Genomic DNA, 26,543 nt, shown 5'->3' with positions numbered 1-26,543 from the left:
AGTTGAATAACTCTGTCCATTGTTCTGCTGTAGCATTTGAGGCTCAAGTAATGAAAGCAAGTTAGGAAGGCTATTAGTAACTACCTGCATCTACCCAATAAGTCTTCCCACCTCATCCTTAACTAGCACCCTTAAATTAATTATAGAAGAGGAAGATTTAATAGTATTTATATATAATAATGATAAAGCTGTCAAATATGTTTTTGTTATTTGGATTCATCAGGATTCATTTTTTTCCTTCAGCCTTGATAGTCATCAATAAACAAGCACTCTTTTCTTTTGTTACTCATCTTAAGCAGACACTTTAGACTGATGCTTGAGGGAGGGCACGCTTTAAAGAAATGGAATATTTAAAATGTGCCCTTAAGGAACACAAAATTTTATAGGGCAATGGGGGGGGTGTGGAGCCATAATAGAGAGACAAAATTTGTAAATAAATAATTGTTTCTTCATTAGCTCTGCAAGCCAGTAGTCATTTATTGAGATCCTACTAAGTGTAAAGGTATTTTGTTCAGCATCATGGAAGAAGCAATGAATACAGAGTAAACAGACAAGTAAAAGAAAAGACACATGGATGAGAAATGTGTGCCAAATATTTAACCCAATAGTAAGGCAAATATTTATCCATTGCTAACCAGTGTTACTATTTTTACTAATAATGATACATGTATGTATTAAATTGTTTCATTTGAAGTACAGCAAGCTATGTAAGGTCCAAGGGCAAAGTGTTGTATACTGCAGAGTTTCCTGACAGAGAACTGGAATTATATGTTAGAGCAAGAGCAGCAGAGGGATGCCTGAAGATTTCCAGGCAAGTTCTTCAGGAGAAAAGCTTCCTAACATGCCTCTGTGCAAAGAGAATAATGCAAAGGCTGGTCACATGAGAGGAGGCTGAGGAAGTTCTCAGAGGAAAATGATACTTGAGATGGATTACCCAAATTAAAGGTGTACCAGGGATCTCTATCATATAGCTTGTACTCTTGAAGTGGATAGAAAAAAAAGAGATCTTCAGTTACCACGAAATAAGTAGGAATACAGATGAAATCTCGAGTAGAAATGGAGAGTAATTGCTGTGGACAGTGTATAAATTCAGTCATCGTCAAAAAAGAATATTCTGTTTTGAAAACATAGACTGAGCTTAAACATATAAATATTTAAGTCTCTTCACACATGTTTGGTACTGTAGCAAATACATAGATAAGAAAGGACTACCCCTTAGTGTGGTAAGGTAAGAATGGTAAAGAATGAAAAGACAAGCTCCAAGATGAACTAAGTGCCCAGAGCAGACTGAGGGATCTGTCTGTGCCTGGTTATCAGTGAAGTACCTGCTCTGAGAAATGAGGGACTGAACGATGAAGATGGAGATGGGGAGTGAGAGCACACGTTCCTGGTTCTGGTTCTGAGAGATTGAACTGTCTGGAGCTTAGTGAAGTACCAAGACTGAGGGGGGCAGGGCGTGAAACACAATTAGGCATGGACTATTTACTACCTGTTTGATTGCTTGTTTGTTATAGTGACTTTTTTGAGTAGGGTCTCAATCTGTGGCTCTGGCTCTCCTGGAACTCACTGTGTAGACCAGACTGGCCTTGAACTCACAGAGATCTGAGTACTTCTGCCTCCTGAGTGCTGGGATTAAAAGTGTACACTACCATGCCTGGAAGGACTACTACATTTTAATCAATGGCAGCCTGGACAAAATATAGTCATAGGACGTATGTCATTTTATTTGAACTATATAGACAGTTATAACTATAACCAGGCATGGCAGAACACATCTCTAACTAGCATTTGGGAGCCAAAGGATGGTGAGTGTGATGCCAGCCTGTGCTACACAATGAGTTCAAGACTTTGTCTGAAAAAAAAAAAAAACAAAATTCTTCAGAAGCTTTATAAAGTGGAGACTCTGAGGGTAGATACTAAGTTTGTTTTTCTCCATAGTCCCCTCAACATGCATAGTACTTTATGTAGTGCTGGTAGTTAATAAGCAGGTCATATCTTGAGTTAGAGAATAAGTTAATGATGAGTGAGCTTGTAAAACAGGGAACAGTGGTTGGGATCAACAGTGTGAATTAAAAAGTAGTTTGACTCAGCCTCTTTGCTCTGTGTATCAGGAAAGATGTAAGCAGGCAGGGCTCTGATGGGAAAGCCTATGAGGGGTGGGATATTACCAAGGGCTGACACAATTTCATTTAATTTGAAGAAGTGCAGCAGCACGTGTAGGAAGATGTCACTAAGCATGTGAGTGGAAAACAAGTAATTTGAGAAATAAGAAAGCAAAAGCGTGAATGAAGTTCCTTTTTGGTCTCTTACTCTATGTTCATTTTAAGACGTGTTTTCTTTTCTATGCACTCAGAATATCCAATAAAATAATCACTCATATAATTTATCTTTGCAAGATGCTTCCCAGAGTTATAATTTATTGAGTGCATTTAAAACTTGATTAAAAATATGAGATACTGAAATTAGGAACATATAGTCCTTATATATAAAGTAGAAAGGTTAGGCATCTCTAGGACAGAATCTGAAGAATTCTTCCTTCTCCCCATTGTCCTGGTTTGCTTTCTGTTGCTATGATAAACAACACAACTAAAAACAACTTGGAGGAAAAATATTTATTTTGCTTACGTGTCATAGTTCATCACTGAGAGGAGCCAAGACGACCAAGGCAAGAGCTTGAAGCAGAAACCAACAGAGGAATGCTGTTTACTGGCTTGTTTTCAGGCTCACATTCAACTTCTTTTCTTATATAGCTCAAGCTCTCTAGCCTGGGGATGGTGCTGCCCATGTTGGGCTTGGTCATCCTACAGGAATTAGCAATTGTGGAAATGCTCCACAGACAAGCCAATCTGGATAACCATAGAAACAGAGGGAAAAGGAAAGAGAGGCAGGGCAAAGAAAGGATAAAAAGTTATAAGATTCATGAAAGTAGGGACACTTTCAGCAAATAAGTAAATTCAAATTTACAAAATCAATCTACAGACATAAAGGGAAGGAATCATTTAATATCATATGCCACTAACGCTGCCATTTTAATTGGCCTTTTTTTCATACTAACTTTATAATGTAATAATGTGGCATTTAGAATTTTTCATGTCCTTGTGATCTTTTCAGCATCTAGGTCTTTTTCAAATGTTATTAAATCAAGCATGATAAACAAGAACTACAGAGATGGAGTCTTTCTCTCTCATGTTGAATCAGCTGTGGTATAGTTGAAAGAACAATGGGCCAAGAGTCCAGAAAGGTGACATCTGCCTCCAGGTCTTCTAGAAACTTCATTTGTAACTATGTGAATTTTTTAACCTCACTACATCTTGGTAGCATCGGCTTGTTAAATGAGAAAATTAGGCTAGAAATTTTGGGCTTCCCTACCCTCACCCTTTCTCCCCATGAAATTGCCTTGGGAAGCACAGATTAAGAAAATAAGCATTAAAGTGATACGTGGGGATGGAAGTCATGTAAGGTCCCAGCTCTCTTCTGCTCACCCTACACAGTGCACCACGCCCTGTAATTGGTCCCTACACTGCCTGTCTTTGGCTTTTATTCTTGATCATTTTAAAAATTATAAACAAGATACTCTACAGTTTCATTTTTTCCCTTGGTCCTACAATTCATTTCTCGATCGCATTTCAACAGGGAATGCAAACAACAGAGTATGAGTATGTAGAATGAATACTACTGAATCATATCAGGGATTTCTACCCCCCTAAAATAACAGTTCAGTCCAGATATACAGAACCAGTGTTCTCATAGCAAATGGACCCTCAGTAATAATCCAGACCTTCAGTGGAAATCTCATCTGAGCCAACAAGACAGTAGTATGACTGGGTTAAGATAAGACTATATTTTCTTTGTAGTTTAATAGCCCCACATCCTCTTAGTTCTCCTACAAAGGATTTTAATTAAAGGTTTGAAATTGTTAAGCTTTTTAAAATAAAATCAGAGGCCATGCAAGTTTGAACATCAGGTATCTCCCAGCATAAGGTGAGAGAATCTGAAGTGTTAGCAAACATACAGGAGTGGAGAACTCAGTACTCAAGTGCCCAAAAGGAGAACACACACTACACTATTACTGTGCTACTGTAAAGCTAGTCATTTTCCTCTAGTTTGTCTCAGTCACGTTTTTCAAGGCCAGAGAGTTTCTGTCATTCAGTCAGACATCTGTCATAAAAATCGTGAGTTTGATATTTATTAGTAAATTTCCTACTTTTTAAAAAATCAATGACAAAAACAAAATTAAGAAGAGTAGGAGCACTGGACAGGATGGACATGAGCAGTCAGAGATAGACCATCACAGGACAGGATGGACATAAGCAGTCAGGGATAGACCATCACAGGACAGGATGGACATAAGCAGTCAGGGATAGACCATCACAGGACAGGATGGACATAAACAGTCAGGGATAGATCATCACAGGACAGGATGGACATAAGCAGTCAGGGATAGACCATCACAGGTGTGCACCTGAAGACTCCTTCAGACTCCTTCCTGGCTTCTGAGAGCTAGGGTTTATTAGCTTCATCTGTCGTTAGGAGCCGCCATCTCCAATTCACACCAAGAGGTCCCATAAGAAATAAGGACCACTCCTAGCCTCTTCTCGCATGCCTCCTTCACTCATTCAACAAATATTTAATAAGCACTGTTTTCCTTCCCATGCCGCCTGTGGTTTCCAGGCACCTCCAAAATATTTTTTCTTATTCGCCGTGTGTGGTTCTCCCACCAGAAATCTGCGTTGTTTTGACTTTTTAATTGAAAAGAATACAGAGGAAACTCTCTAGACTTACCTAGGGGATAGATAACAAATTCATTATGGCAATTAATTCAAAGTATGGATTGCTGTGACTCTAAGGATACCCAAGGAGGTACATGCTGGTTCATTTCACAGGTGAGAAAATTAAGAACCAAACCCAAAACAAAATAAGTAGTCCAAATGGGGAGTCCCAGGCTCTGAGTTTGATGTGACCTTTCAGTTATCCAGAATTAAATGTGTTCCAGACTTCCCAGTAAGTACTGGAAACACACGGCCCACACATCTATCAGTTCACATATGTGGAAGAAAAAGATTAAATGTACTATGAAGCCAGGCAGTAGTGGCACATGCCTTTAATCCCAGCACTTAGGAGGCAGAGGCAGGTAGATTTCTGAGTTTGAGGCCAGCTTGGTCTACAGAGTGAGTTTCAGGACAGCCAGGGCTACACAGAGAAACCCTGTTTCGAAAAAACAAACAAAAAAACCACAAACAAACAAACAAAAAAAAACAACAAACAAACAACCAACCAAACAAAAAAGTACTATGAAACACTCTATGGTTCACATTTGCAGATAGTATCCAGCAAGCAAAGGAGAGGTGCAAACTCAGGCTGAAGTAGTCAGGAGACAAGCCAATGTGAAGTAATTCCATGATCTTACTCAGAACCATGCTGTGTGTGCAGTATGAGATAGAAAAGAAAGTCCTACTAGCAGAAATTCTTAAGTTAGACAAGATTTCCTCTACAGCCTGTTAAAACACAGACTGCTGAATCTGTCGTGGGCCCTGACAACTTGCATTTCAAATAAGTTCCCAGGTATATTGGCACCGATATGCAGACCAAACCTTGAAAACCAGTGACTATCCAAAGCAAACACTGACTGTTTTATGGCTTTCTATGAAAAGAAAGTATGAACTGCTGAGCAAAGTCACTGTCCTAAATACACCAATGCTAATTCCAGATAGTTAGATTACATGGTTAAGGGAAAGATGAACACATTTTGTTTAGCTGTGGAATTAAAAGTCAATACGCTGCATCATTTTGTACCGCTGCAGAGCAAAGTCATTCAAAGGTTACTGTAAGCCTCTACATCTTGATAGTCACAATCGTCTCATGCAAAATCAAACTTTAAAATTAGACAGCATCCTGGACTGGGCTACTTCCTGCTGTGGAGAGAAATATTTGATCTTGCAGACTGCTACAAATTCCCACCTCCCATTCATTCTTCACCTCTCTCTTCTAAAGCTTTTAGCATGAATCTAAACATGCTTTGGCATTTGAACATGCTCCCCCAGAAAAAGCCATATAAGAGCAAAGGTGGAGAGACCACCAAGACGCCTAATTCTCTACAAGAGAAGAAACTTCTCTGTTGCTCTTGACAACCCTTCTCTGGCTTTATACATGCATCTATACCAGTCGGAGGCTCTGAGAAGCTGCTGTGTGGCTCTGCCTTGAGAAAAAGCTCATCCCCCTCCCTCCCATTTTTAAGATATCTAGTGCCAATATATGTATACTGATATTTATTTATTGATCAACTTTATACAAAGTAGGTGTGAGAATATATATACCTTTGCATATGCTCCTTTAAGCTGAAAAAAAAATCAGTGCAAAATTAAATATTGCACTGTCTTATCATCAATTAATACTGAAGGAGTTGTTTTTCCCCAAGGGTGAAGAAGACAGCTATATACATGACTACTGCTTCTGTTCCCTTTGCCTTGACATAGCAATGTGAATAAAAGCTAGATTTTTCCAGAAGAGTTATTTATGTTAATGTTTGCCAAAGTGGCTTAACAATAATATTAAAATATATCTCTTCGGTTTTTAATGAAAATTGAAAACATGCCAGATTTTAAATTAGTGGTAACAGAGAAGCTGCTTTCTTGTTCAAAATACAGAAAATAAATGGCAAAAGGAAGCAAGAAAAGAAGAATCAGTATCAGGGTCACATTATAAACTCGACGACCTGTAAACTATAAGTGAAAATCACTTTTAGTGTTATCAAGAACGTGTTCTGAGTAACTCAATTATGGGAACTGACTGGTTCCTGAACCAGTCAACGGTCTCTTTCCACTTAGAGTTCTGCTGACCCTGCTTGTTTTTAAGCAATTACTTTAAAAGTCAGTTTAGACTAACATTCATTATCTACCTTAAAAAAATCAATATTTTCCCAAGACAGTCTTAAAGGTATTTATCAAAGTATCATTAATAAGCATGACTAGTAAGACTGAGTAACATTTTTAAAAGAAAAGAGTGCCTTTGATGACTTGAAGGGATCTAGAAATTTATCTACCAATATTAAAATACATATAGCCATGAGGAAACATTTTTAATTAACATTCGCTTTTTGGATGGAGAAAAGTTTAACTAACCTTAGGGAAGGTTGAGATATTTGCACGACATTAGGGTAAATTTTAGGAGTAAATGCAAAATCCCTAGAGAAGATATGGGAAGAAATTACTTGAGGTTTCTTGTGAATCTTTTTGTTATGGTTTGATGATAAACACCATGCAAATATCCTCTGTCAGTGTGTTTTGGCAGTCCTTCCAAGGCAGCCAGGGAGTGAGGAGGATTACAGAAAGAACAAAAATGAGGTTGATTTTATACTAGAAAAACACAGAGGGGAATTCTGTAACTTCTCAGCAAGCTCTCCACCTCATTCCTGTGTCCACTACACAGTATTATACATTCTTTGTGAAAACAAAAAAACAAACTTCCAAATACAATCAAAATTTCATCCTTGCCTACAGGAGTAGCCAAAATGCACTCCCATTCCTTGCTCTAGGACTTTGAGCAAGAGGGGTCTTGGTTTTCAGAGACTAGAACATGACATAGTTCAAAATAGAAGAGGAAGTTTCTGAGATGACATGTGTAAGGAGAGGTAAGAGTACAGTCACTAGAAGATGTAGCACAGCCTCAAAACACACAGCTGGATGAGTGGCTGGGGACCATCTTGTCTACTTTCCCCTACTGTCCCGACTGTAGTCATAAACTCTCCTCTACTGAATTGAAAACATCAGTTCCTTCTTTCTGCATCTTACGTCTGTAGTCACCGGGCAGCAGCTGTAGTCACTGGGCAGCAGGGGAGCTCTGAGCCCTGATGCTCATTTTGGAACAAAGTCCTAAAATCATAGGGAAAGGATCCATGGGCCTTCATTCTGTTTCTTGGTCTCTTCTGGACAAATTAATGATTAGTCTTGCTTCAAGTGCATATAAGCAATTGGGAAAATGGGAGGGGAATCATCTTGAAAATAGCAGCTTGCTATTGCTATCGTACTGTAAGGCTTGGTGGTGTGGAGCTATATCTAGGCAAAGGAAAACTGTAATAAAACCAAAGAGAAACTTACATTGCTTTTTATAGTGGATATGTTGGCTCATTTAAGTTTGCATGCTAGCCCACTCTAAGTGGCTGTAGATAGATGATCGATAGCAGATCCGTCCCACATAAATGAGGGAAAGCCCTAATGAAGTCAATAGACTTAAATGATTAAATGACATTTCTTCATGAAGCCCCTTTTGGATACTCACTGAAGCTATGTCGAACTCCTGCAAGCATTTATGAATACCATGAAACACTCAGTCACATTGTCTTATTACTACCTTAATTGACAATTGAGTAAAACCCTAAATCCCTAGCTCAACTATCAGATATCTTGTGTTTTGTTTTGTTTTGATAGAAAAATACTGTTTTTTTTTTTTTTTTTTTTTTTTTTGCATAGAACAGATTTTATTCAGGACATGGGGAGGGGAGCCAGGAGGGTAGTATAGGCAGAGAGATAGAGAGAGAGAGAACAGAGAGGTAGAGGCCAGCCATGACCACGTGGAGAGAGGGGGGAAGGGAAGGGAGGAGGGGCGAGGGGACAGAGAGAAGCTACAGGCAAGAGATCAAGGGAGCAAGAGAGAGAAAAATACTGTTAAAGGCACATTATTTTCTACATCCACCTCATAAATGTTTCTTTTAAAACTACTCATTTTATGGCATATACTCAGTGTTCAGGATCCACAGATTACCACAGGTGATCCTTAAATAGAACATTGACTTGAAGCCCTTTCGTCCTCACCTCACTTCACACGGAAATCCAGCATGACAAAATCTGATCTAGCCATCAAATTCCCTCTCCAAACACCAGAAGTGTATATCTAGATGTAGTTTAGTTTTCCTATCCAGAAAAATCAGAATTTTTCTCCCTTTTAAACCCAAAGACTATTAATGCAAATCCAATTGAATTTGCATTTGATTACATTTCTGATGGAAACATTCATATGCAAATGAAAATTCATGCAAAGATAGCCAGATAATTCAAATAGTTGCTGAAATATCAAGATAAAATTAGGATATTAAATGTACATCCATCCACTTTTGCTGGGTTACACTAAGGTCATCAAGTGAGACAATATTCTGAAAAGCCTCGAATAAATTTTTTAAAATATTCAAATAGGTATGTGTTCAGAAAGTAACATTACTTTGAATTGTCACAGTACAGAAAAAGATGTCAGCCACTATTAAAGTTAGTCATATTGTTTTAAAACTTTCACTTTAGTGGGGTGTGGTGGCACACACCTTTAATCCCAGCATTTTGGAGCCAGAGTTAGGTGGATATCTGAGTTCAAGGCCAGCCTGGTCTACAGAGTGAGTTTCAGAACATCTGGAACTACACAGAGAAACCCTTTAACAAAAAAACAAAAACATACAAAAAACAAATAAAATCATTTACTTTAAATTTTGATCCTTGTCTTCTCCTATCATTAAGAGAAAAAATAATAATTCTTGGAAAGACTATTTTAATGAGAGAAAAAAATGGGGGAGCAAATAGTTTAGGTAAGCTGGTAGTTCCCACATACTCCCTAAGGAGTCAACGGAGCAAGTTCAGTAACAGTACCATTATTCTCTCTATCAATATCCTTTTGAAAGCATCTGTGGCCTTGTGAATGGAGCAGCTGAGTCATGATCTTAACTGATGGCTATTAAATCCAACTAAGGACAGATATAAGCAAAAGTTCAAGGTAAAATGTATTCATCTAGTATCTTACATTCCAAACTCTTTTTAAAAGGAAATACAAACCTTGAAATCAGACAGCTATTCTTGTTAAACTTAGCAGAAGGTAGAGAGAGAAAAGGAAAAGGTCACAGCATGCAGAATTGTCACCACCTAGTTTGGTGGTCCATAAAATATAAAAAAAAAATTCTCCTGATTTTTTCTTTTTTTGCTTGATCTTATATTTGTTCACAATTTCAACTCTTTAGAATTCTAGTGTTTCCTGCTTTGGTAAATATCACTAACCATTTATCAGACTGAAAATTCTAAAGATAAAGAAGACACCTTAGCATGTCACTTGGGCAAGCTGGATCTTTCCCCAAGTCTTAAAGAGATTTTACTTTGTAAATCTCTCTCAATTCCAGCCACTTTTCTTCATCTCTACCACCACTTCCTTAATCTTTGTCTCTTCAGGGATTTTGGAGAGGAACATACCCCCAGCCTCAACCCCACTATACCCTTAGCCAACTCTGAGCAGAACCTACTCTTCCTTTTCTTCTATTCATGTCATACTATAGCCAGAGTCATCAGTAAAAAGTACAAGTGTTTTCATCCCATACAACTGTCCTTCTTACTTAGTATCTTTCAATAGCTGTTTCTTCTTCTTCTTCTTTTTCTTCTTCTTTTTCTTCTTCTTTTTCTTCTTCTTCTCCTTCTCCTCCTTCCTCCTCCTCCTCTCCTTCCTCTTCCTCCCTCCTCTCTCCCCTCCTCCTCCTCTTTTCCCTTCCTTTTTCTTCTTCTTGGTCCTAGAATAAAAATGAAAGACCTTAGGAAGGATACTGCCCACAACATGTTCCCATTTCTGCTACCTCTGCCCCCCCAACATCCCACAGGTTTTTCTTTCACTCTGTACTCCAAGTTACATACCAAGATGTCCATGTTCCTAGTCACCTGTATACACACTGCTTTTTCAGCTTTCAGAATGAGTTAATTCCAAGCTTCCCACATTAAACTTTTCCTAATCTTTAGAGCTCATTGGATTCCTGTGTTACCTTTGTTCATACCACTGTATACCACCACCACCATAATACCCAAAGTTGAAATGATGGGTTTATTTTTGAGATGGTGTCATTTGGTTTACTCTTTTCTTTTTTCTATCTTGTTTACTTTCTTTTTCTTATTTTCTTTCTTTTTTTCTTCTCCCTTCCTTCTTTCCTTCTTTCCTTCTCCCCTTTCTTCCTTCCTTCCTTTCTTCCTTCCTTCCTTCCTTCCTTCCTTCCTTCCTTCCTTCCTTCCTTTTTTCTTTCTCTTGTTGTTTCCTAAAGAACAAGGTTAGGTCTGGTCTTCACTGAGGAAAATAAAACTTGCTGTTAAGGCTTTCAATCAACACATGTTGAAAAAAATGGGAGCTTCTATTTCTTAGTCTTCTTATCTAAAATTCACAGGTTTATAATAATGTGAACCAAAGGAAAAAAGAAAAAGAAAATTAACTAACTTGCTTGAACATTATCACATCACAACTTGCCAAGAGTGTTTCCTATAGGGAACCCTGCGTGCTCCTTATAGCAGAGAGAATATGATAAAGATCTAGTGGCATCAGAGAGAACTGTTTTCAAACCATGGTATCAGGTGTCTGCCTGCTTCTGCTATGGCAAGGCACTTTTCTCACACTCATAAAGATTAACTAACAGTTACTCTTCCAGCCCTATGTTATGTATAATCTTTCATTTGGGATATGTAAGCCAAAACTAATTTCAGAAATGTATCTAGAGATTTTAAGTATATCATGCCTTGTGACACAAATTGTTGAAATTGGTTCACAACAATTATTTCATAAAAAATAATCATAACAAGAAGCTAAACTCATATGCAGAAATCATACTGCAGTTTTATCAGTGTGGCTCCATGACTTTTTATTTCATTTTTTATCAGATGTGAGCTTAATTTTATTTCCTTTTAACTATACAATGCTGAGCAAAGATCAAGATCACAGTGAGAGAGAATGCTGCATTCTGTGAGTTTTTAGCAAAGTCACACTGTCGTCATTGTAGGGATGTCTCTCCATTCACATCTGTCTCAGAATATGTAGACTTGACTAACTCTCCAATTCAAAGAAGAGCATAACAAAAGCTTTTATTTAGCAGCAGATGCATCTGTAGATAGAGAAGTGAAGTTTAGTATGCCTTAAGAATATTAAATTTCATTTTTGGGGTGCGGTTCAGAACACTTTATTTAAGGGCTTGTGAAAGGGCCGGAGAGGCCTACACTGTCTACTGACCTCCTCAGATAGATTGGCAAAGTTTCCCTGTCACTAAGGAGCTACACTTACTTTTCTTAAGACAAAAAGAAGTTTCATATCGACCGTTAAAGTATCTGCAAGTGTATGTTAGGTCATGTTTAGGGATTTTTTTTTAAGTTCACTTTTAAAACTTTTTAATAAATACATTTTAAATTTTCTTTCATTTGTATGTGAATTATACAGACGAACATTCTAAAAACAAATCTTCCTATTTAAACAAAGTAAGCTCTTTTGGGTGTATTATAAAAATAAGCATTTAATCAATATTTGGTCATCTTCCCTTCTGACAAATGAGTTACTTTAAGTCTTACTAGTTACAAGCCAACTTTTTACTAACAATGAACTAGAGGATTTGGTCACCTAGGAAAAAGGCCCTGAAAAGACCTTTCTCTTCTGCTTATGATTTCAGTTAAGAATGCAAATTGCACATCAGACTTTGAGGAATACTTTGCCAAAAGAAAACTGGAGGAAAGAGATGGCCACGCAGTCAGCATCGAAGAGTACCTTCAGCGAAGCGACACGGCCATTATTTACCCAGAAGCCCCTGAGGAGCTGTCTCGCCTTGGCACGCCAGAGGCCAATGGGCAAGAAGAAAACGGTAAGGCTGTAATTCATTTTTAGCCATGATACTGACCTCTGCAGCTGTTACAATTACAAATGCACTACATGCCTGGGTGTTTACCTTAAAATTTGAAGAACAGCTGCAGAGGCATGGAATTTCATGAGCAAAGATTAGAACTGTAATTTTAGGGTATTGTGAAATTTTTTTTTGTCAGCAAATTTGTGTCATTTGTACATCCAATACAGAATAAGAACAATTACAGCCCATTTCTAAGAGATAAAAATATCTAAATGTATTCCTATCTTTCAGAGATATTTTACTTTTGTGGGAAAAAAAAAAGTTTAAGATCACCTATCCTCACCTTTTGTTCTCTGACACCTGAAAATCTCCTTCCCTCCTGTGAACTCCTGAGTAACGTGTGAGTCTAGGGTTCAGACGGACTGTCAGTCACCCGAAGGGAATTTCTTCATTTATCAGCTGTTTAAATCCGCCCTCCCCACAAATAAGCTCAAGTAATTAATTAATTTTCGAGCGCAGTGTGAACTGATTCGGACAAGCCTTCCCTGGGTGTTCAAGGGGTCTGGTTGTGAGGAGGCCGGGCGCAATGATGGCGCTGTGCTGGAGCAGATTGCAGCGATTCCTGTCATAGCAGCCCGGGCAGCCAGCCCATTAGCTGCCATTGATTTACTGACCTTTTGGCCCGCTCCTCTCCCTCTCGCCTCTCGGCTACAGACCTGCCACCTGGAACTCCAGATGCTTTTGCCCAACTGCTGACCTGCCCCTACTGCGACCGCGGCTATAAGCGCTTGACATCGCTGAAGGAGCACATCAAGTACCGCCACGAGAAGAATGAAGAGAACTTTTCCTGCCCTCTTTGTAGCTACACGTTCGCCTACCGCACCCAGCTCGAGAGGCATATGGTGACGCACAAGCCAGGGACAGATCAGGTGGGGGTTGGTTCTAAGTGATTTCTTTCTATAATAACCCCTTAGAGAAACGATATTGCTTTGATTGGCAATCATTATTAATTTTTCATGGCATTTTGAAGATGCAGATCTTTTAATGGTAATAGCTTTAATTGAGGTCTAAATGATTTTTTGATGGTCTCTTCTAATATGATTTAATAGTCTTATGTTCACGATCGAATGAGTGTGTTAATTTCTAATTTAGAAATTTTATTTGCACTTTAACTTGACTTTAGTTTCATTTTTATGTCCCACAAAAAGTGAATGAAATTGTAGCATTTTAATTATACATTATTAAACATCTCAGCAATTTTAATTCCATTTTTCACCTAGTTTTGCTTAGGCATTTTTTTTCATATAGGACCTAATGCCCATAAAAGAAGTATGTATTTCTTTCATTTGTCACAAAACACTTTTAAATTACTTAGAATACTTTACAAGCTTACTAATTTATGAAATATGTTTTTAGGAAGATAAAAAAGACCATATAAGTTATATGCACATATACATAATAAGTTGGAAAAGTGATAAATGATAAAAACATTGGTTATAATTAAAATAATTCCATCTCAATATACACGCTTGCAGTTAAATGCCAAAATCGTTCTGTCTCTTTTAGCTTACTTGTTTTTAAAATAAGAACTCTGTCTTGGAAAGGTAAGGATAGAGTCTTAACTCCTTGAAATGACTGAGTAGGATTGATTCACAGCACCTCTTAAATGTTTCAGCAAAACTGCTCTTTCTGTCCTCCTGGGAGAATTGACTTTGCAAATTGATATTATGATGTGTTGGGTGGTCACAGTAATGGTGTTTCATAAGTCACAATAACTGGTCCTTCAGATACAGAATTGCCCTAAGTGAACTTTGATATTATATATATATATATATTTAAAATGGTTAAATATGACATTCTCTATAAAACTCCAATTTGTTTTCATAGGCTTTATTGTCTTTGAATAAGGAAAAAGATACAAACCCAATTAAGCAAGAATGGAAAAACTGTGTTACAAATTTTTACTATTTAAGGCACCAAATCCCATTATCACACCATTTGTTTCTGATTGAACTTGTTACTTGAATGTTTCCCAAAGATCAGCTATAAGTAATACACTTGTGCAGTTACACTTTTGTAACAGTTTATCTTCTCATGCTTCTATGCACACACACACACACACAAACCCAAAACCTCTAGGAAAAAAATGCCTAGATATTTATCTAGTATAACTGCTTTAAATTTCACATGCAGAAGTGTGATTGTGTTGGCGCATTATGAATGGTAGCTTTGGTGTTGAAAAGTCCCCTCATTTGCTCATGGCATTTACAATTAGTAAATTAAAATGATTGTATCATATTAACAGTGGCACAACTAAAGTTTATAGTAGTCCTCTGAGGGCTGTGGGGGAGACAAAGCAGCTGTTGCTGTTTGTTTATGCAACTCGGCAACATATGAGCACTGGTCCCTCAATGGCGCTCGGCGGGTTGGGCTCCGCTTGATCTTTGAAGGTTGCTGCTGTTTGAACAAACCTCCCTGTGTCCCATGTAACACCATCTGTCTCACTAGGAATGTGGGAAGATTCAGCACACCCTAGCAGTTGTCACACCGTTTCTGGGCTGTCTTTTTGCAAAAGGCTTTTGTGTCATTGCTGCAAAAAAAAAAAAAAAATGCTGGCCTCCTACCTTGAGCATCCAGAGTGGATGACTGTATTTTTCCCCTAGAATTCTAAGTCACACTGCTTCCCCGCCACCCCTTGTTCAAAAAGGTCAGCAGTGTTTGAATCTGTGTTCCCTCTAACTTGTCTTTTCAGCAAAGTTTTTTTTTCCTGTTCGTTCTTGCACACTACTAAAAAGGAAAAGGAAAAGTCGTTGAAGTCCTTCCTTAGTGGCTGTGATAAAACTGTTCAAGCAGCTATAACCCAAGATGTTGTCTCTTATTTGACAATGAATTAAATGTGATAGGCACCACCTAGGAAAAACAGAGTTGACATGGGCCAGTAGCACAGTGAGTGGGATATTTAAGCAGGCAAAACAAATATTTATAGTCAAAGGGTTTTCTGTCTTTTATTTGGGAGGAGGGGGAGGTCGACATTTCTTTAAATTTCAATTTGATTTAGTGTAAGATACACTTTTATCTGAATACAGAAAACTTCATAAAAATTTGTTTTAAGTGTGGGTTAAAAGAAAAGAACAATTTTATAATTTTCAGGAACCTATTTTTTTTTCCTCTACATGATAGCAGTATTCTGCACTAAACCAAAAGAGCATCTCTACAATCATACACTCTCATCCCAAGGGTCAAAGAAACGCTCTAGAGAAAAGATGACAGGCGTAATTGTGAAGCGAGTGTCAGACATGCATGGGAAGTACTTTCTTAAAAGAGAAAAATTCCCATTTTATTACCAACATTACCACTTTTATTGCAACTCTGAAAGTCTGAGCGGATAAATAAGCATGAACTCCGGCCTCTTGGCCTGTCTGAAAAAGAGGCCTTGAAAAAGATTCCTAAGCTATCTCCTTTGTGCCTCCCAAGCAAAAATGACAGCCATTTTTCTCCTTTCACAGCACCAAATGCTAGCCCAAGGAGCAGGTAACCGCAAGTTCAAGTGCACAGAGTGTGGCAAGGCCTTCAAGTACAAGCACCACCTGAAAGAACACCTGAGAATTCACAGTGGTGAGTCACAGGAAGCTTGCTGCATCATCGAATTCTTTCCAATTAGAGAAGGTTGTGGAGACTATTTCAATGTACACAGTCCTGGGTGTAGTGTTGTGGGCTTACCCCCTTATTTCATAAGCTTTATGAGCCCTGGTGAGTCTTATGGTATCCTATAAATGTTTATCTTTCTTATGGTTCACAAGGGCTTTGATTTTTGTTTTCTGCTAAATCTAGACACTTTTATAAAACTGTGTAACGTTGACCTGGAGATATTTAGGCTGCAATTTCAGAAAGATATTCATTTTTTGATACCTAAACTTATACAAGAAAAAGCGGGAGAAAATTGGACAGGAACTTGCATATGCTAAACATCCCTTTACTCCTGATAGCTGTACATCATAAACCCACATCCTACGACTGAGATTTCTGCTTTATACCTAGTTTGATAGCTCTGCCAAACATTTTATTACCAAATTGGATTCTATTCAAAGAACTAGTTAAATTGGTAGAATCAATGGTATCTCCACAGAGTTGATTAAAACCATGGCTACACTTTCCCTTTAAATACTGTGACATCTTTATTGTGCTATTGACCACACATTAATCTGACACTGTTTAAATAGGAGGCTACCGATGGCCTGACAAGGTTTGGGATTCTAACTGGAAAAGGCATAGATAGTCTTTACCTTCCACAGCTTACATTTTGAATTATTTCCACCCCGAGGGAAGATAAAGCCCAGAGATAGTTATGGTCATATAACTCTGGGTTAAGCATCTAGAATGTAGGGTCTACCTACATTCTACACCTAGATTAATTCTATTTGGTTCCACAGATTCCTGTCTTGGCAGACAACTTTGCGTGTTACCTCACCAAAGAAATCTAATGCTAATTTTAATTATCCTTTTAGGTGAAAAACCTTATGAATGTCCAAACTGCAAGAAACGCTTCTCTCATTCTGGGTCCTACAGCTCACATATCAGCAGCAAGAAGTGTATTGGTTTAATCTCAGTAAACGGCCGAATGAGAAACAATATCAAGACGGGTTCTTCCCCTAATTCTGTTTCTTCTTCTCCTACTAACTCAGCCATTACTCAATTAAGGAACAAGTTGGAAAATGGAAAACCACTTAGCATGTCTGAGCAGACAGGCTTACTTAAGATTAAAACAGAACCACTAGACTTCAATGACTATAAAGTTCTTATGGCAACACATGGGTTTAGTGGAACTAGTCCCTTTATGAATGGTGGGCTTGGAGCCACCAGCCCTTTAGGTGTACACCCATCTGCTCAGAGTCCAATGCAGCACTTAGGTGTAGGCATGGAAGCCCCTTTACTTGGATTTCCCACTATGAATAGTAACCTGAGTGAGGTACAAAAGGTTCTTCAGATTGTGGACAATACGGTTTCTAGGCAAAAGATGGACTGCAAGACCGAAGACATTTCAAAGTTGAAAGGTTATCACATGAAGGATCCATGTTCTCAGCCAGAAGAGCAAGGGGTCACTTCTCCTAATATTCCACCCGTCGGTCTTCCAGTAGTGAGTCATAATGGTGCCACTAAAAGTATTATTGACTATACCTTAGAAAAAGTCAACGAAGCCAAAGCTTGCCTCCAGAGCTTGACTACTGACTCCAGGAGACAGATCAGTAATATAAAGAAAGAGAAGCTCCGTACTTTGATAGATTTGGTCACCGATGATAAAATGATTGAGAACCACAGCATACCCACTCCATTTTCATGCCAGTTCTGTAAAGAAAGCTTCCCAGGCCCTATTCCCCTGCATCAGCACGAACGCTACCTGTGTAAGATGAACGAAGAGATCAAGGCAGTCCTGCAACCTCACGAAAACATAGTCCCCAACAAAGCTGGAGTTTTTGTTGATAATAAAGCCCTCCTCTTGTCATCTGTACTTTCTGAGAAAGGACTGACAAGCCCCATCAACCCATACAAGGACCACATGTCTGTACTCAAAGCATATTATGCTATGAACATGGAGCCCAACTCTGACGAACTGCTGAAAATCTCCATTGCTGTGGGCCTTCCTCAGGAATTTGTGAAGGAATGGTTTGAGCAAAGAAAAGTCTACCAGTATTCGAATTCCAGGTCACCATCACTGGAAAGGACCTCCAAGCCGTTAGCTCCCAACAGTAACCCCACCACGAGAGACTCTTTATTACCCAGGTCTCCTGTAAAACCTATGGACTCCATCACATCGCCATCAATAGCAGAACTCCACAACAGTGTTACGAGTTCTGATCCTCCCCTCAGGCTAACAAAATCTTCCCATTTCACCAATATTAAAGCAGTTGATAAACTGGACCACTCAAGGAGTAATACTCCTTCTCCTTTAAATCTTTCCTCCACATCTTCTAAAAACTCCCACAGTAGCTCGTACACTCCAAATAGCTTCTCTTCTGAGGAGCTGCAGGCTGAGCCATTGGACCTGTCATTACCAAAACAAATGAGAGAACCCAAAAGTATCATAGCCACAAAGAACAAAACAAAGGCTACTAGCATAAACTTAGACCACAACAGTGTTTCTTCATCATCTGAAAATTCAGATGAGCCTCTGAATTTGACTTTTATCAAGAAAGAGTTTTCAAATTCGAATAACCTGGACAGTAAAAGCACTAACCCTGTGTTCGGCATGAACCCATTTAGTGCCAAGCCTTTATACACAGCTCTTCCACCACAGAGCGCATTTCCCCCTGCCACTTTCATGCCACCAGTCCAGACCAGCATCCCCGGGCTACGACCATATCCAGGGCTGGATCAGATGAGCTTCCTACCACATATGGCCTATACCTACCCAACGGGAGCAGCTACCTTTGCTGATATGCAGCAAAGGAGGAAATACCAGCGCAAACAAGGATTTCAGGTAATGAGATGTGTCACTTTGCTCTGAAGAAGGCAGTGAAAAGTGTGGGCTACCACATATGATACCCTAGCTATGATTCCCAGACTGCCCAGTACTAAATAAATAAATAAGTAAATAAGTAACCTAAAGGATGCACAAGGTAGAGGAAAACACTCGTAGGTAGGGATGGGAAACCAGGAATACAAAAGTTTTGAAACAAGCTAGCAAAGCTGAAAGGATAAGCTTATTAAGAAGCTAAGGCAAGAAGATTGATAGTTTAAGGTTAGGGAGCATAGCAGGACCCTGTCTCCAAAACAAACAAAACAAAATAAAGAATTCTTTTGAGAATTATTCATTGATACTTACAGTTGCTCAGCTTACCTACATGCTTGAAACTGAAGTATGTAACAGCCACGTGCTCCGAAAGATGTCTGTGACTTGAAGGAATTACATACATAAATTTTAATATCTATTTTGTTTTATAAAGAATAGCTCCCATTTTGATGAGTATTTTTAAAGAAATATTTTACACAGGACTTCTTGCCTAATTTTCAAATGGCCAAATAATCTGTAGGTGGTAGCATCTGAAAGCAGGCATTGTTTTAGCATTATTTTGTATAATCCCTGTTTGCAAAATAGGAGCCAAAGTGGCGGTGCACGGCTGTAACAGCTGTCCAGTATTCCAATTTACAACACATCTGCCCTCTCTGTAAATGCATTTAAGCCTATTTAATCTTCTCTAGTATTAATTAGTGCAAATATAGTCTAAGAAAACCAAACTGTGGGCTAGCAAATGAAAATGTATGTTATCATGCAAGTTTGCACTCCTTTGGACCAAGACAAAATAAATATCAAGAAATTTAATAATTTACTGATCCACATTCATTATTGTTCAATGCTGAAGGCTGTTTTAACATAGATAGAACATTGATAAAAAGTGTTATTAATATTCTCTATTTCAAATTAGAAAATTAAATATAAAAATATAGCTTAAGGCTTTTAGTTGGTAGACATACATTTAAATAGATCATATAATAATAATATTTTGTACCTAAATATAAAATTCAATTAAAATGAGGTTTCTACAGCTACCAATCATTTCTGAAGTAAAGTACACTGGAAAATATAGTAATTCTGATATTTAATGTTCCTCCATGGGTTTTCCCCGGTATTAAAAACAAAAAAAAAGTGGAAGATTTAAGAAAACTGTTTTTCCCATCTATGGCAGAGAAGGTTTATGTTTTGTTGAAATGTTGTTCAGAAAAAAAATGAAAAGATTTTAGTTAAAAGATAGATTGGCGTCTAGTGTTGTTGAGGATACCCAGTTGTCAGCCTGTGCTTAATTGTTTGGTGTAAACACGAGCGGAAGAGGCCGTGTTGAACTATATGATTCTATCACAGGGAGAGCTGCTTGACGGAGCACAAGACTACATGTCAGGCCTAGATGACATGACAGACTCCGATTCATGTCTGTCTCGAAAGAAGATAAAGAAGACAGAAAGCGGCATGTATGCATGTGACTTATGTGACAAGACATTCCAGAAAAGCAGTTCCCTTCTGCGACATAAATACGAACACACAGGTATGAGCGACTTTGACTAGCTAGCTAGAGCTCTCCGGCCTGCTGTATATTTCATAACGTTTAATGAGTACACTTGTGCAACATAAGATGTAGCATATGCTGATACCTTCAACAAGAAAGAAGTAACGCTTTTGAGTAACTCAGTAGGACTTTTGTGTTGCCTGTTCATTGGATCATTCATGTGTTTATGAGTGTGCTTGTCTTCCTAACTTTCAAGTTATCTGTAAAACAAATCTACCTATCATGTCAAAGGAAAATTTAAATGCCCAGGGTAATGAAATGGCATGACAAGAGCTAATTATTGAAAGTATCTTTAAATTCTTAAGCTGTGGTGAATTTATATATGTGTAAACGTCTTATAATAAATCTGGTCAGTTATATACTAGTGGACTCATCCAAACACTAAGTAAGCCATGCTTTGGGGTGACTTTGTTTGGTTTTCATAAATTGGCCACTTTTGAATCAATTATAAATAATTGATTCAATTTCCATAAAAGAAAAGCAAGAGTCCAAATAAGCCACTGAATCCTGTCATTGAAAGACTAAAATAATAACTCCAATTCATGTGTTATCTATTAATCACCAACACTGACAAAGCCCTGACAAGACTGCAGCCCCAGGATTCCCTGGGACTATAGGTGATATGTTAGTTTTCCTAAAAGTGCATCATGTAAAGATATTTTCCACAATTCCAGATCAGATCTCCAGCTCTGTAGTGGAGTTTCTATCAACGTTCTCTCTCTCCTCGCCATCTTTCTGCTCTAAACAAGGAAACCTAGTCTTAATCTATCCCTAACCCCTTTCCAAGTCTTCTCCACTAGAAATCGAAATTCATCCTAGTGGGGAAAAAAAGTATAGGATCATATTTGAAATATTGGAAATGGGAGATGAAAGGATAAAGTGTAGGAAAACCTTTTACTTTAAACAAGGACAAAAGATAGCATTGATGAGTATGTTGCAGAAGAGAAGAGGAGGTGTTAAATCTTAACTATCTGCAGATAGGATACATACTCTGATATTGAAAGATACCTTAGGAAACACAGGTACCCCACCTCTCCCCAGATCCTTCACTAGCCAAGTGTTGGAGGTAGTACATGTGACCAGAGTCAAGCTGAGCACTGCGGGAAAAGTGGCATGTGCTGGACCACTAGTGCTGAGAGCAATATGTGAAGAGAATCCAGTTGTAACAGCCTTGCTGCTGGTCCAGCTAGTTCAGCTCCTTTTTGTCCAACCATAATATCTGTGGTTATTATTTTAAAAGGCCAATTGATGATACTTTTTAAACACTCCAAATTGGTTTGCAAATCCACACAAATTTTATACTTGAGTTATATATTTGAGACATCAATTTCTTTCCTACACTGTTTATTTATTATATTTTCTTTAATACTGAATCTTATTTAAGTATTTACAGAGTAACAAATATTTTCATGCCTAAATCTACTTTAATTTTAATCAACTTCAAATATATTTTGTATTTCATTATTCAGCTACAATAGGCACATCACTGAAGGCATCTTTCCCTCTCTGATTGGTCGTAATATATGACCATATGCAAACTCTATCATTTACTACATGGTGAGTGTAAAACTTTTATTTTAGTGAGGGCTCTCATACATAGTGACATCCAGTCAGCATATTTCTTTCCTTTAAATAAGCTAGTCCATAAACTTCATAGATGTTCAGCTAGTTGAGAGACCCAAAAGTTGACAAATGCAAATGTATATATATATATTTATTTATTTTCTTTAAAAAAAAAAGCACATTATTTTAAAAGTAAAATATTCTGGTCCTTTAAGATGAGAGATCTGCTACCTAGAAACATTGCCTAGCAACAGGATGCTAGTCATGCAATGGCTTCTCTAAACTGGTGATCCATTATCTTCCTGTTGTTCTCTAGCTTGTAGAGTTTCCAATATGTTAACTTTTTGGTCTCTTGACCAAACATCTCATGACATTAATACTGTCATTGTATTAGGTTTCATCCAAGCAAAATTCTTCATGAAATGTGTCAGTACGATGTATATGTAAATTTAGCTTGCTTTCTTCTAACTGGGCTCCATAGCCTTTTGTTTATATTAATATCTAATAATATTTTCAGTGAGTTAATATGAATATTATAAGAGAGAACTGTCTTGACTCTAAGGCTGGGCAATGAAGTTGAACTGTCATTTGGTTATTATATGTTAATTATAAATGTGTCATTGATAAAGTATGTTTGTTATCTGTCTATAGAACTGTTTAAATTAAGAAGAAAATTAGTGTCTATTCCTGGGAGTCTGTGCTCTTTTGCCAAAATCTACTTTAAATTTATTTCCTAGGCAGATACCAAAGTCATACTGCTTAATTCTCGTACCAATGGCTTATTGCTTGCTTGTTTGCTTGGTTTTGTGGGGGAGGGAGATACCCTGGATAGTACAGAGAAGGAAATACTTTGTAAATGTTAACTTCAATTGGAATAATTGTCATAAACAATGACTGAAATAAAAGATCTGAACCTCCTGGTAGGCACTGTCAAGGACTCATTTTTACTCCAGTGAAATTTCAATCTGATATCTATTGAGTTCTTTTTCTGTTGAGACACTGTGGTAGGTGCTTTCAAACCACCTTATTTAGAAAAGAAATGAAGATATTTCTACTTTGGAGTTGACAAAGTCTAAATTTTAAATAAATTTCTCATCAATTTTGTTCTTACGTTACATGGCAATTTTTCATACCACAAACCTCGTATTTGTTATTAACTTTAGTGTTCATTTTTGATGTCTGTTGAGGCATGGACCTAGACTACAGTTACAAACAGTGTTTAGATTGATTTAATAACAATTTGGGTGTTTTCCTGAATCTTGTTCATATAGAAATTTGATTCTAGGACATTTTGATCTGAGTCAGGTAAACTAATCAAACAAATTAAAATTAAAGAAATTCTCAAGTTAGCCTTATTTTAAATTGAATTTATTAAATACCTGTTAGTAAAGGGTCTTAAGATTAGTGAATATTTAGTATAAGGGAAGTGTCAGACTCTCAGAGACTCACTGAGGTTGTCCTTTGCAGGGCATCACAGTTGAGTCCTCTATCCTCCGAGGTTGCCTGTTTGTGATACAGAATTAATGTGGCCCTATTATAAGGACAGTGTCTATTACCAAACACATTCTTTGAAAGCTGGCTGCCGGTCCCCATGGGATCCATCTTCCATGTATTTTAAAAGGTCTGGAAGCTTATCTTGAAGAAGCTTATCAGTCCAGATGCTGCTCTAGTTCTACAATTTTGGAAAATAAAAGTCCTTGTCTTCTTATATTCTCTCCACAAAGTGACCTAACTGGTTGACCACCTTTGATCCTGAGCTGATAAGACAGTAGCATCAAAAAGGCATCACAGGATAGCTTTGTTCATGCATCTTTTAACGACTAAAGCAACAAGAAAACTTTCATGTGTGATTTTTCTCCATTCAGATATACTTTTCGCATGTGCTCTGGTCCTTGATGCATGCATTTGGCTTAGAATCTAGGAGACAGTTGAACCTGTATTAATGGAGGAGAGTTAGGTGATTTAACCCTAATAGGCTGCGCACTACAGTCATTGTTCTTAACACGTTATAAATTCTATCTACGGCCAGTCCTCAGGTTAAGTCCCAAAATGAATTTGCTTTATCTGCAAAGACCCTGATCCTAGAAGCAGTTGCTACTGCTTGAGACTGTATGTTCTCCAGGCTGTCCTAAAAGATGGATGTCAATGTGATTCCAGTGCTCATCACCCTTATTGAGCACCATTCTGCCCCCATGGAACAACTGCTACCAATGTCATACCCTTCTCCCTGTAACATCATCATTTTAAATGTGCACTTACAAACAAGGAAGACCGACACTATACCATAGCAGCTTGGACATTTCCTGAAAGGTTAAAAAAAAAAAAGAATAATACATTCCTAAGTTCTTCTTAAATTCTCTTGTGCTTCCTATTGTTACCTACCAAAGTGAAAAAGTACTGTGTATCTCCAGATCTCTACCAGAATATTCTGTTGTCCAGTTTCTCTCATATAAAACATCCTTTCCAAAATTTAAAGACTGGTTCTTACATGCCTTAAATTAAACATGTTATCGTCAGGTTATTAGCTAACTTGAAGTAGGTTAATATAATTATGTCTGCATTTCTCAATCAGTGAGCACTAACAACTTAATTTTGAATTCTTATCTTACAGGTAAAAAAAAAAAATCAAAACAGACCCAAAACTTCCTACTTAAATATTGTGCCTTCCCATATCACTCATCACTAAATTTGTTTCGGATGTTCCAGTAAAATGAAAACCATCAATGCACTAACAGCTAAAACTGTCTGCAGCGTTGTCTAAGTAGTGGCAATGCCCTGGAGGCATTCAATAACATTATTAAAGATATTCGATTACTAATTGGGATTGTATATCACCATATAACTGAATACCTGAAGTGTCCAGAATGGGTTCCTAATCTTATAACATGACACTTAGCAAATGAAAATGGGGTTGCCTCTACTAATGCCGGTGTTCTAATGTAATTTGCTGAAACAAGAGTTTGTAGTCGGAAACAGAATCACCTAGCTTCATGTGTGTTATGATGGTACCTCACACTCCTTGCCACACGTTGACTTTAACTCTGGAGCATCAGGCTGATATAACTATTTGTCAGTTCTATTTTGGAAATAAAGTTTTAAGTACAACAGCTCCGAAAGGTGTTGAAGGCGTTCCAGTGCTATTTGTGGCCTGGAATCAACCAGATGTGTTTAGGCTTGGCAATGGTTTCAAGTTCCAAACACTGGTTAGAAACTGCCTGGAATGTGAGAGAAGTACAACGTTCCCTAGCTAAGGAGTATATTAATGCTCAACAAGTGGCTGTCATCCCACAGTTTCCAGAGGGAAAACACAGTTTGGAGCTAGTTCAGACCCCGTGAAATACATCTTTCTAGATTGTGTTTCGGATGGTTTCTTCTCTAAATTTTACTCTTAGAATCCAGAGACTGATAAGACACTCTTATCTTCTTTGCTCTTCCCTGTTCTTTCCTAACGTGGCGGTTTGTTCCTGTTTGAAACTAAGGCCCACCAAAGCAGCTAGCTCACGATGTAACATACAAAGCCAGTGATGGTGCCATTTCTATTGTTCTTACTCAAGTTCTTGCCTTAAAGGAAAAAAAAAACTGTAAGAATGGGAAGAATTGTCTGGCGGTAAAATGTAGTAGACCACTAAAAATGTCTTGTTTCACAGGACATTTTTCAATTTGAGACAGTGACAACGCCTCCATTTTGAGTTCCCCTTCAGCAGCTATCTCGTTGGTTAGCCAATCACATTCATTAGCAATCTGTAGAAAACCAGATTATGAGATGAAAATGGACCTTCCTAACCAACTTGGGTTAGACTGGAGTGTGTCGATCTTTCAGACATAAGCAAACATGCTTATGCCTGAGTCAGGACATGCTGACAGAATTCTTGGAAAGAGACTTCATGCCAAGCCACTAATCACCCTGTCATCTTGTTCTTTCTCCCAGGAAAGAGACCACACCAATGTCAGATTTGTAAGAAAGCGTTCAAACACAAACACCACCTTATCGAGCACTCGAGGCTGCACTCGGGCGAGAAGCCCTATCAGTGTGACAAATGTGGCAAGCGCTTTTCACACTCGGGCTCCTACTCGCAGCACATGAATCACAGGTACTCCTACTGCAAGCGGGAGGCGGAGGAGCGGGAAGCGGCCGAGCGCGAGGCGCGAGAGAAAGGGCACTTGGAACCCACCGAGCTGCTGATGAACCGGGCTTACTTGCAGAGCATCACCCCTCAGGGGTACTCTGACTCGGAGGAGAGGGAGAGCATGCCGAGGGATGGCGAGAGCGAGAAGGAGCACGAGAAGGAGGGCGAGGAGGGTTATGGGAAGCTGCGGAGAAG

At 38.2% G+C, this 26,543-nt stretch overlaps 1 protein-coding gene across 3 annotated transcripts in view; it reads left to right on the top strand.

The window, feature by feature from the left end:
- The window catches only part of Zeb2 (zinc finger E-box binding homeobox 2), a 136,926-nt gene that overhangs the window by 105,278 nt on the left and 5,105 nt on the right, over positions 1-26,543 (top strand). For all 3 annotated transcript variants that reach the window (XM_028752199.1, XM_028752200.1, XM_028752201.1), the window contains 6 exons: positions 12,431-12,619; positions 13,316-13,530; positions 16,108-16,216; positions 17,107-19,076; positions 20,457-20,637; positions 26,150-26,543. The exon at positions 26,150-26,543 is cut by the window's right edge. In XM_028752199.1, the coding sequence (XP_028608032.1) occupies positions 12,431-12,619; positions 13,316-13,530; positions 16,108-16,216; positions 17,107-19,076; positions 20,457-20,637; positions 26,150-26,543 (3,058 nt within the window). The remainder of the gene's footprint in view (positions 1-12,430; positions 12,620-13,315; positions 13,531-16,107; positions 16,217-17,106; positions 19,077-20,456; positions 20,638-26,149) is intronic.

The sequence above is a fragment of the Grammomys surdaster genome, unplaced genomic scaffold, assembly GCF_004785775.1.
Source record: "Grammomys surdaster isolate TR1022 unplaced genomic scaffold, NIH_TR_1.0 125888, whole genome shotgun sequence".
Classification (NCBI taxonomy): Eukaryota; Metazoa; Chordata; class Mammalia; order Rodentia; family Muridae; genus Grammomys; species Grammomys surdaster.
The sequence above is the reverse complement of the archived record's forward strand: the minus strand, read 5'-3'. Positions and strand labels throughout refer to the sequence as shown.